General features: G+C 45.1%; 1 protein-coding gene across 8 annotated transcripts in view; it reads left to right on the plus strand.

The window, feature by feature from the left end:
• Positions 1-3,432, plus strand: part of LOC124040145 (myocardin-related transcription factor A-like) — a 46,252-nt gene extending 42,820 nt beyond the window's left edge. For 7 of the 8 annotated variants that reach the window (XM_046357041.1, XM_046357038.1, XM_046357043.1 and 4 more), the window contains 5 exons: positions 232-348; positions 468-623; positions 792-881; positions 1,108-1,168; positions 1,989-3,432. In XM_046357041.1, coding sequence (XP_046212997.1) covers positions 232-348; positions 468-623; positions 792-881; positions 1,108-1,168; positions 1,989-2,497 — 933 coding nt within the window. In that variant the 3' untranslated portion in view covers positions 2,498-3,432. The remainder of the gene's footprint in view (positions 1-231; positions 349-467; positions 624-791; positions 882-1,107; positions 1,169-1,988) is intronic. The other variant, XM_046357039.1, reaches the window with a different exon arrangement.
• Positions 3,433-12,143: the final 8,711 nt, after the last annotated feature.

The following is a 12,143-nucleotide window of genomic DNA, read 5'->3' on the forward strand; positions in this document are numbered from 1 at the left end:
CCACATGCTTAACCTATGTCACTTTTGCATGTGAAATCCTACTCATTACTCCACATGCTTAACCTACGTCACTTTTGTTTTTTCTGCCGATTTCAACGTCAGCCAGAGCGGGACTCACACCAGGGATGCAGCCCGGTCCTAAACAAATGCAATCATTTTTTACCCGGGCCAGCTTAATCAACATCCATCCATGTTTACTGGTGAATTCAATCTCCCTATTTTGTCCTCTAGCGATTGCAGTCAACTCCAGGCAAACTCCCCAGCCAATCACCAGCTGAGATACTCAGCTCTGACACTCAATCAAAACAACAGTTACAACCAGGCCCTGTCAACCAGCCTATCAAAAAGGTATGAGAATTACAACAAATCAAGGCAAATACAAAGTCTGCTCTCACACACACACAATTTTAGCTGTCACTGTCTGGCAATACTCTTGATATCATCACTGTCCTTTTTCTCTCCTTCAGGAACAGAAGGCGGTTCTACATCTGGAGACCAATGGCATGACCAATGGAGTAACAGAGCCAAGTCAGTCTGTCTCCACTCCGCCCAATCTCCATCCTTTCTTTGACGAGGTGTCCAACTTGTCTGAAAGCCCAAGCACAGCTTCCCCCTTCCTCAAGGTAAGACCAATTCTGCAATGATCATTCATGGCATGTCCACTATCATCTCATATTTGGCTTTTCATTCATCTGCATTTATATTTTTTACTTGCATTTATTCTTTCTTTGTAGCCTATTTCCTTTCCCCTTCCCTCATCCTTTCTTTATTCTCTCCTTCCACCCTTTCAGAGAGAAGTGTGTCCGACCTTTGACCGGCACACATTGTTCACCCCTCCCTCTCCTAAACAGACCTCTTTCTCCTCCACTCAACGCCTCAAAGTATGTCCTTCACTCCTGCCATGTCCCTCTGCACATGTCTATCCATGTCTTTCCTGTTCATTACTTTTCTCTTCCATCTCTCATTTTCTCTGTCCATCTGTTTGCATTGGTCTTATCTCAAATTTGCTCAGTATGTTGTTGATTTTATAGTACTGTACACGATTGCCGGTTTTGTTAAACAGCCATGAGTACTGTAAACTGTACTAAATGTCTTCTCTGCCCCCAGGAGAACGGCCTGAGCAGTCAACAGATGGACGACCTGTTTGACATCCTCTTGAAGAGTGGAGGTAATCGAACAGAGCAGTGTACACACAACACTCACACAAATATCTTCATAATGTCTTACATGCTGACCACACCGCTCGCGTCATGTGTGCCAATGAGAGACTGCGTTGCCAAGCCCTAAAATAGAAGTCTGTTCTCTTTGCGACGCTGAACGCGGTGCAAGTCCTGCTTCTCCCATCTCCTCATTTGGTTTATAGAAGCAGATACCCGCGTGGGTGATTGAAAGATTAACTGAGTTTGGTCGGCTGTCATGGTAACTATGAAAGTTAGATGCCAATCGCCATATAAATTCCAAACAAGAAAAGGCCTGGAAGGAGGAGAGATGACTTGAAATGATTCGGTTGACCGTTTTATGTGTGGATTAATTGTCAGAGTAGAGGACCTGCATTTCAGGTAAAATAACTCAACCTTTATATCCCAGGACAGATTAGCTAGCAACAGCAGGCTAGCTAGCTAAATTTCCATAAATGTTTAATGATGTTTCTAGGGAGTTTTTCCTAGCCACCGTGCTTCTACACCTGCATTGCTTGCTGTTTGGGATTTTAGGCTGGGTTTCTGTACAACACTTTAAGATATCAGCTGATGTACGAAGGGCTATATAAATACATTTGATTTTATTTGATTTTCAACCTGTACCCAAATAAATATATTTCAACCTGCTTGTCATGATCGCGTTTGGTGTGGGGGGACAAAATCAATTTGCGCACGATGGCAGATGCGCATGGCCGGTTTGGGTACGGTGTTACTGCCAATACATGAGCGCCAACCCATTTGTTTGATAATTGTTAGTATTTATGCTTTTTCTTTCTCTTCCCCACCCAGAAATCTCTGGATTCCGAGCAGACCCTTCCCTGGCCCTCCTCCACTCCAACCCCCCCACCCCTCCCTCGTCCCCTCTCCACCTGTCGCCCCCCACACCCCCTCCCGAGCCCGCCCTGCCCTCCCAGCAGCCATTGCCCTGCCCAGGAAGTAGTCGTCTGGAGGATTTCCTGGAGAGCACCACCGGCACGCCCCTCCTGGGAGTGGAGCCTGACGGTGCCCTGACTTTGATTGACGACCTCCACAGCCAAATGCTTAGCACCTCCAGCATCCTGGACCATCCCCCCTCCCCGATGGACATGGACACCAGTGACCTGGGCTTCTCCCCCCACCCAGCAGGGCTTGACTTCGGGGACCCAGCCCTGGACAGCATGGACTGGCTAGACATCTCCATGGGAGGTGGAGGGGGAACGAGTCTTGCCCCTCTGGGCCCCCACACGCTCCCGAGTGTGTTCTCAGTAGACTTTCTGGACAGCTCGGACCTCACTCTGCACTGGGACTCCTGTTTGTAGCTTCTACGGAGTGAGGAGTGGTAAAGACTCACACACAAAGACACACGCTCACGCATACTGCGTACAGGCTCTTATCTCTCTCACGCAAACACTCTTACTCGATAAGCAGGTCCACCACTCTGGAGGTTCACTGGCCCAGCCACATTCACTGAGACCGGGGGCCTTGCCCTGCATTCACTCTAGTTGGACAGGCTGAAGAGCAAAACTGACTTTAGATCAGAGGCAGTGGGTGAGAGGTGGTACTGCATTAGTGGAGCTTGGTCTATGACACGCCCTTATGGTGACAAAGGGTAATACACGTGGAGGGCAGACCCAAAGTGTCAGTGGTGCCTGCACTGATTGGTGGAAAGCTGTAATGAACCAACCTCATTGGTGGAAAATAATGAATCGAACTTCATTAGTGCAAACCAGAGGAGCGTTTACAATGGTATTTAATGTTTAGCTCAAAGGAAACTGCACTGCACTGAACGACCAGTGGAAAAGCGGGTTGATTATGGTGGCCCAGAGGGAGGTTGTGTATGGTGTGTGCTGCACGAGTTTATACGATTTTCAAATGGTCACACCAATATTGATCAACCACGCCTCGCTGCACTATCCAAACAGAAGCAAATGTACGTCAAAGGCTGTTGAACGGTACACGCCATTTTGGGGAAGCGTGTCCGCCACGCAACGTAGCAAACATTGTATTGAATTGAACGCACCCCAATTGGTGAAATGAACCTCATTGGAGGAGGCAGTTGCTGGAGGTGTTTGCTAGACCACTATGCATTTCTGTATGTGGGGGGTGTATTATTGATTGTCCATGTTTTTCTTCCCAGTTGCATAGAATTGCAGGTGGGGAATAAAGTGGTCATGTCTTGGTTTCCAAACAACTTGGACCTTATCATTTTATATGAAAAAAAATGTATAAAAAATTAAATAAACTTGAAAATATGTGTGTTGTTTTTATTATACCATACATAACCTTTTGTAAATACACACTGATTTGGTGACTGTATATACCTTGGTACAGTTTTTGTGGCACTGGACATAGCCACTGGAGGGCGACATTATCATTGACAAAATACTGCTTGAGAGTACCCATCACAGATCAACTGCACTTTTTGTTTTTAGGCAAAGTTAACTGGTCTTTAACCTAAATTAATGTGTACATTTATGTGGGAAATCGGCATTTGAAGACTACTTTGGATGCACATGTGCCCAGAGAGATGGCAACCTTACCTTAGATCCAGCATTGTCTTGATTACATTGGGTTGGCAAGCCCAAGTTGATTATTATGTTCAGATGGTGACAGAAACAAACTGATAAAAAAAGGAAAACTACAAACAGGCCTAAACTCAAGATTGCAAATCATGGCCACCAAACTAACCCAGCAGCCTCACGGCTTAACAGCTGGGACACTGACTGACCATCACCTTAATTGGCAGCTCTTGTGTGCTTATCAGTCAGGCTCAGCACTTGGACACGGTTGCTGCTGCCCCCTGGGGGAATTGAGTGGAAGTGGTAGTGTGCAGTCTAACATATTCTGTAACACTAAACAGAGTGGAATAGGCCCAGGTCAGAAGTCATGCACTATATAGGGAATAGGGTACCTTTTAGGTTTAAATGGTGGAAACCTGGTTACTGAGATGTATGAGGATTTACCACTCAAAACCATTCACTTTTCCCTGGAGAAAAAAAAGTATTCACACCCCTTTTTCCACATTTTGTTACGTTACAGCCTTATTCTAAAATGGATTACATAAATGTCCTCATCAATCTACACACAATACCCCATAATGACAAGGCAAACATGTTTTTAGAAATGTTAGCAAATTTAAAAAACAGAAATACCTTATTTACATAAGTATTCAGACCCTTTTCTACGAGACACGAAATTGAGCTCAGCTGCATCTTTATTTCAATTGATCATCCTTGAGCTGTTTCTACAACTTGATTGGGGTCCAACTGTGGTAAGTTAAATTGATTGGACATGATTTGGAAAGGCACACACCTGTCTACATAACGATCCCACAGTTGACAGTGCATGTCAGAGCCAAAACCAAGCCATGAGGTTGAAGGAATACCCATAGAGCTCCGAGACAGTTATGTGTCTAGGCACAGATCGTGACTGTGGCCTCCATCATTCTTAAATGGAAGAAGTTTGGAACTACCAAGACTCTTCCTAGAGCTGGTCGCCAGGCCAAACTGAGCAATCGGCGGAGAAGGGCCTTTGTTTGATTGAACTCTTTGGCCGGAATGCCAAGCGTCACGTCTGGAGGAAACCTGGCACCATCCCTACAGTGAAGCGTGGTGGTGGCAGCATCATGCTGTGGGGATGTTTTTCAGCAGCAGGGACTGGGAGACTAGTCAGGATCAAGGGAAAGATTAAGCAAAGTACAGAGAGATCCTTGATGAATACCTGCTCAGGATCTCAGACTGGGGCGAAGGTTCACCTTCCAACAGTACAATGACCCTAAGCACACAGCCAAGATAACGCAGGAGTGGCTTCGGGACAAGTCTGAATGTCCTTGAGGGTCCCAGCCAGAGCCCGGACTTGAACCCGATTGAACATCTTTATAGAAACCTAAAATAGCTGTGTAGCAACGCTCCCTATCCAACCTGACAGAGCTTGAGAAGAATTGGAGAAACTCCCCTAATACAGGTGTGCCAAGCTTGTAATGTCAGTTTGGATGAAAATTCAAGGCTGTAAACGCTATCAAAGGTGCTTCAACAAAGTACTGAGTAAAGGGTCTGAATACTTATGTAACTGTGATATTTCAGTTTTTAGTATTAAATACATTTTCATTCATTTTAGAATAAAGCTGAAACATAAAGTGGAAAAAGGGAAGGGGTCTGAATACTGTGTTAATGCATTGTATATGTACATATCAAAGCTTTAATCAAATCCATACATAGGCCTATTGATATACTGTATAATGCTTTTGAATGACACTAACGGCTTTGGCGGGGAATACCGGGTTACCCGGGAGGAAAATGATTTCTTCTCGGGATTTGTCAACCCTCGTGCCATTTGAGATGTAGCCCAGATCTCACCCAGTGTCCTTCACTCGCTTCTAATTAAATACATCTCCCTCTAATCTCTTCAGACGGTTAGTTTGGGGGCACCGCATACCATTTTGTCATTGAACCTTTTTCTTCTCCTTTACAGGGCTTATCATGGGGTTTCGGCGTGCATTCTAGACCCTCTTCGACACACACACACACATGGTGCAGACATTGCTGATAAATTCCATCAGCCATCTGTTTTGTATGTGTGTTTTATTCATGACAAATTACCAGAAATATTAAAGCACTTGAGAGAGAGACTTCTTTTACTCCGCAACAGAATCAGCAGGTCAGGATGTAATTGATCCGGTAGCTAAAACATGAAGGGTGGGTTCCATTGCTAAGGAGAGGTGACACAACAACCAATGGTTGCGTTGTGTGTCATCGACTGACCAACGTGGTTAGCTGATACTTAAAATGCCTATCCAGGCGTTGTAAGGCCTGTCAGGCGTCAGCAACGTCGAAGCATAGGACATTTTCGGACCTCCCCAACACACGAACACACATTTTCCCCACCCCCCTATTACTTCATGCAGATACTGTATTATCCACATCGCTGAATTTCAACTAATTCTCCCAATTTCTCCCTCTGCATATACTTACGCTGTCCGCTCTCTTAGGGAAACCCTGTTTCAGGGGACAGCTTTGAGTCCTGAAAACACACACCACCCCTCCCTCTGAGCTCACACTCATTGTGTTTTGATCCTGGGGCTTTTTAGCTCATAAAGCCTCCGGGAGTCTGGTCTGAATCACCTGAGTCCTGGGATGTGCTGGAAATTGACAATAAGGGGAGGGAGATAGACAGGGGCTGCCCCACAGGCTGCCCAATCTTGACATTTTTCTCATGATCTTATTCAGTATGATAGTTGCATATTCACAGCAGTTAATATAATGCTATGCATTTTGGACATACTGCATTGATGTACTTTTACTGTCATATCGAATGGATTAGTAATGACAAAAACGATATCCATTTCCTCAAAGGATTAATCAGTCAAACACCTCCACTGTGTTGACTGAGGTTTTGGATGGTGTAGCTTAAAACCAGAGTTTGTCAAGGTTAAAAAAGTACTCCAACCCGGTCGTCAATTTAGTGAGTTGGCTCTGCCAAGAAATGACCAGTTAAGCAAGTATGTCTTTATCAACGTGACCTCTGGACAGCTAAACTGTATGAGTTACGCAATGCTCTGACTTAAGCCAGATTTAGATTCTTTTCATTTAGTTGTCTGTGTGTGTGTGAGAGAGAGAAGAGAATGTGGGGAGGGGGGTGAGGAGACACTTGCGCAAACATATGCACAGTGGTAAATTGTAATTCTGGGCTGCTGGGATGGAATGAGAGGGGAGTGGTGTGTTGAATTCTGATGACAATGACTGCAGAGTTACACTACTATAGCATCACCATGGTACATCTATGAATATCCATGAGCATATGGGAGACCGCTAGTAAACTGACCGGCAGGTAGACTGACAGCTAGGTATAGTCTACAATACTGTATAGACATGTAAGAGGGTAGATAGGCACCCTTGCACAGTTAATTGTCTGTTTTTGTCTGTTTGCACATTGTTGGTGTACATCTGTATGCTGCTCACCTGAGTTAGGGTTATGACTAGGGTTAGGGTTAAAGTTAGGGTTATGACTAGGGTTAGGGTTAAAGTTAGGGTTATGACTAGGGTTAGGGTTAAAGTTAGGGTTATGACTAGGGTTAGGGTTAAAGTTAGGGTTATGACTAGGGTTAGGGTTAAAGTTAGGGTTATGACTAGGGTTAGGGTTAAAGTTAGGGTTATGACTAGGGTTAGGGTTAAAGTTAGGGTTATGACTAGGGTTAGGGTTAAAGTTAGGATTATGACTAGGGTTAGGGTTAAAGTTAGGGTTATGACTAGGGTTAGGGTTAAAGTTAGGGTTATGACTAGGGTTAGGGTTAAAGTTAGGGTTATGACTAGGGTTAGGGTTAAAGTTAGGGTTATGACTAGGGTTAGGGTTAAAGTTAGGGTTATGACCAGGGTTAGGGTTAAAGTTAGGGTTATGACTAGATTTAGGGTTAAAGTTAGGGTTATGACTAGGGTTAGGGTTAAAGTTAGGGTTATGACCAGGGTTAGGGTTAAAGTTAGGGTTATGACTAGGGTTAGGGTTAAAGTTAGGGTTATGACAAGGGTTAGGGTTAAAGTTAGGGTTATGACTAGGGTTAGGGTTAAAGTTAGGGTTATGACTAGATTTAGGGTTAAAGTTAGAGTTATGACTAGGGTTAGGGTTAAAGTTAGGGTTATGACTAGATTTAGGGTTAAAGTTAGGGTTATGACTAGGGTTAGGGTTAAAGTTAGGGTTATGACTAGATTTAGGTTTAAAGTTAGGGTTATGACTAGATTTAGGGTTAAAGTTAGGGTTATGACTAGGGTTAGGGTTAAAGTTAGGGTTATGACTAGGGTTAGGGTTAAAGTTAGGGTTATGACTAGATTTAGGGTTAAAGTTAGGGTTATGACTAGGGTTAGGGTTAAAGTTAGGGTTATGACCAGGGTTAGGGTTAAAGTTAGGGTTATGACTAGGGTTAGGGTTAAAGTTAGGGTTATGACTAGGGTTAGGGTTAAAGTTAGGGTTATGACTAGGGTTATGGTTAAAGTTATGGTTATGGCTAGGGTTAGGGTTAAAGTTAGGGTTATGACCAGGGTTAGGGTTAAAGTTAGTGTTATGACTAGGGTTAGGGTTAAACCGGGGTGTGGACATGAAGTTAGCGTTAGGGTTCAGAACAAACGAGAACGTCTGGAAGCCGAGGCTAGGGTTAAAAAGCAGTATCCGTTAATTACCGAATTACATAATCACAATTTAAAACAAATCCCTACAGACAACCCAAAATTATTGCATCACCCTTACGGCAAATTCTCATTATTGTAATTCACTCTCATGGTAATTAATCTAGAATCAATGCATCATTTGGAACCTTCATTTAGAAAGGCCATGTTGAGATTTGGGTTAAGAAGGAAGGTGTCATGATTTTAATATCAGTTAATTGACTCTTGTGTCATTGGCATAACGCTCCTGGGCTCCAACCCTAACACAATGGGACAAGGTGGAGATGGAATTGGGAAGATTTTGTGAATCAATTATGGGAATTACTAACCATTAATTGATTGGGATCCTACAGGATCACAACGATGTCCATGGGCTTGAACCAGGAGAGAAATCATCTGTGGTTAAACAATATGTAGGGTTGAACTGTTGCCAATAAACCACATATGGGGGTAAAGACTGCAGGAGGCAGAGTCTTTACATGTTGCTGATCATATTCATTGATCTCCAACACCTGAATGTGTGAATGTATTTTCCTCTATAGTTACAGTAATTCCCATCCCCCACTAACAACTAACTCCATCACCACCACTTCAGCACAGACAACACAAACCCTGAGTCTCTTCTTTGCTTTGCCTCTGCTCCAAGGTTTTGACGTTTTTCTCAAAGCTGCGATCGTTCGTTATTGTCCTCATTATCAAAGCATGTCCCTTCCTACTCCACTTCCCCTTCTCCTCTTCCCCTCCTATTCCTATTCTCCTCCAACTCCTCTTCTCCTCCTCCTACTCTTCCCTTCCTACCTCTCTTCCCCTCCTTCTCCTCTTCTCCTCTTCCCTGCCTACTTCACTTCCCCTTCTCCTCTTCCCCTCCTACTCCTCTTCTCCTCCTACTCCTCTCCTCTTCTCCTCCTACTCCTCTCCTCTTCTCCTCCTACTCCTCTTCCCCTCCTACTCCTATTTCCCTCCTAGTCTTCCCCTCCTATTGCTCTCCCCCTCCTACTCCTCTTCTCCCCCCTACTGCTCTTCCCCTCCTAGTCTTCCCCTCCTACTCCTCTACTCCTACTACTCCTCTTCTCCTCCTAGTCTTCACTTCCTCCTCCTCTTCCCTTCATTCTCTACTTCCCCTCCTACTCTCCTTCCCCTCCTACGTCTCTTCTCCTCCGACTCCTCTTCCCCTCCTACTCCTCTTCTCCTCCTACTCCTCTTCCCATCCTACTCCTCTTGTCCTCCTCCTCCTCTTCCCCTCCTACTCCTCTTCCCCCCCCCTACTCCTCTTCTCCTCCTACTCCTCTTCCCCTCCTACTTCTATTCCCCTCCTAGTCTTCCCCTCCTACTCCTCTTCTGTAGCTCAGTTGGTAGAGCATGGCGCTTGTAACGCCAGGGTAGTGGGTTCGATCCCCGGGACCACCCATACGTAGAATGTATGCACACATGACTGTAAGTCGCTTTGGATAAAAGCGTCTGCTAAATGGCATATATTATTATTATTATTCTCCTCCACTTCTCCTCCTACTGCTCTTCTCCTCCTACTGCTCTTCCCCTCCTAGTCTTCCCCTCCTACTCCTCTTCTCCTCCTACTCCACTTCACCTCCTACTCCTCTTCCCCTCCTACTCTTCTTCCCCTTCTACTCCTCTGCCCTTCATTCTCCTCTTCCCCTCCTACTCCTCTTCTCCCCCTACTCCTTTTCCCCTCCTACTCCTCTTTCCCTCCTACTCTTCCCTTCCTACTCCTCCTTCCCTTCTCCTTTCTCCTCTTCCCCTCCTCCTCCTCCTCTTCCTGTCCTCTTTAGGTGAGTATAGATGTGTTCTTCTCCAGGTCCTCCTACTCCTCTTCCTGTCCTACTCTTCTTCTCCTCCTAATCCTCCGCCTCCTCCTCTTCCCCTCCTCCTCCCCTCCTCCTCCTCTTACTCCTCTTCCTGTCCTAGTCCTCTTCTCCACCTCCTCCTCCTGCTCCTCTTCCTGTCCTCTTTAGATGAGTATAGATGTGTTCTTCTCCAGGTCCTCCTGCTCTGCTTCCCGTCCTATTTAGATGAGTATAGATGTGTTCTTCTCCAGGTCCTCCTGCTCCTCTTCCCGTCCTCTTTAGATGAGTATAGATGTGTTCTTCTCCAGGTCCTCCTGCTCCTCTTCCCGTCCTCTTTAGATGAGTATAGATGTGTTCTTCTCCATGTCCTCCTGCTCCTCTTCCTGTCCTCTTTAGATGAGTATAGATGTGTTCTTCTCCAGGTCCTCCTGCTGGTTTCATCTGTCCTTACTGCTCCTGCAGGGGTTCAACCTCTCCTCTTCTCTATTTCTGTCTGTCTCTCTCTCTCCCTCTCTCTCTCTCTCTCTGCACCTTCATCCCCCATATCAGCGGAGTTTGCCTTCTCTCTCGCTGTGGCTGTCTGGTATTAAATTCACTTTCCCTCTGTGTGTGTGTGTGTGTGTGTGTGTGTGTGTGTGTGTGTGTGTGTGTGTGTGTGTGTGTGTGTGTGTGTGTGTGTGTGTGTGTGTGTGTGTGTGTGTGTGTGTGTGTGTGTGTGTGTGTGTGTGTGTGTGTGTGTGTGTGTGTGTGTGTGAGAGAGAGAGAGAGAGAGAGAGAGAGAGAGAGGAGAGAGAGAGAGAGAGAGAGAGAGAGAGAGAGGGAGAGAGAGAGAGAGAGAGAGAGAGAGAGAGAGAGAGAGAGAGACTACCATCCCTTGCCTCTCGGTCACCCTGGTGTGTGTATGTGTGTGTAGGTCTCCGTGCCTGCATGTGTGTTTTATATACTGGTGTGTGTATGTGTGTGTAGGTCTCCGTGCCTGCATGTGTGTTTTATATACTGGTGTGTGTATGTGTGTGTAGGTCTCCTTGCCTGCATGTGTGTTTTATAGACTGCGCATTAACCATCACTCGTCAAAAGCCTGAGAGAGACAAAGAGATGGTTACCGTGTAAGCATTTTAGAGAGAGAGGTTTGGGATATGGATATTGGGCATTTCCATAAAATAGCAGCTAATGACATTCAAACAGCGTTCCTCAGAGATGGAAGATCATTGACAGGAGAAAGAGAAGGAAAAAGAGTGGGAAGATGAGCAAAAAGGAAGAAAAGGAAGAGGGGGTCCTAGAGAAGCCTGAGTAGAGGACAGTGGGAATCTACTCTTTACAGTGATTATATCTGTGGAAACAGGATAGCTTCAGGACTGACGGAAAGAGATGCTCCCTAGTAATAACAACCAGTCCAACTGTCAGTCTACTACTTCTGATTACCATTGCAGATTCAGGAGACAATGTATCTTTGGTCAAAAGTAGTGCCCTAAACTAAAATGTAGCCATTCTTAAACAACTTTCAACCCTTTATAAACGAAACTTTAGTGTACACTTTACAGAGCAGCAGAGTCACAGTGTTGATAATTTGCTCTGTGACTTTTGCCACAAACTCAGATAAACAGCAACCCAAACATATCACATTAAGCCTGCACACGGCCAGAGACCAACTGACCTTTACACGCGCACACACATATTTGTTTGTGTGTTTTAAAGACATAGAGAGCTAGAGACAGAGCTTCCTAATTCACTATGACATCCAGTCTTCTACAATGCCTCCTACCAAACGCAATCACCACTCTCAGTGCCCTGCTCTTGCTTCTCTCTACCTCTAGAGTAAAATATCCTGAATACACAAAGCCTCTCTCTACCTCTAGAGTAAAACCTCCTGAATACACAAAGCCTCTCTCTACCTCTAGAGTAAAACCTCCTGAATACACAAAGCCTCTCTCTACCTCTAGAGTAAAACCTCCTGAATACACAAAGCCTCTCTCTACCTCTAGAGTAAAATCTCCTGAATACACAAAGCCTCT

Source organism: Oncorhynchus gorbuscha, linkage group LG07 (assembly GCF_021184085.1).
Source record: "Oncorhynchus gorbuscha isolate QuinsamMale2020 ecotype Even-year linkage group LG07, OgorEven_v1.0, whole genome shotgun sequence".
NCBI lineage: Eukaryota > Metazoa > Chordata > Actinopteri > Salmoniformes > Salmonidae > Oncorhynchus > Oncorhynchus gorbuscha.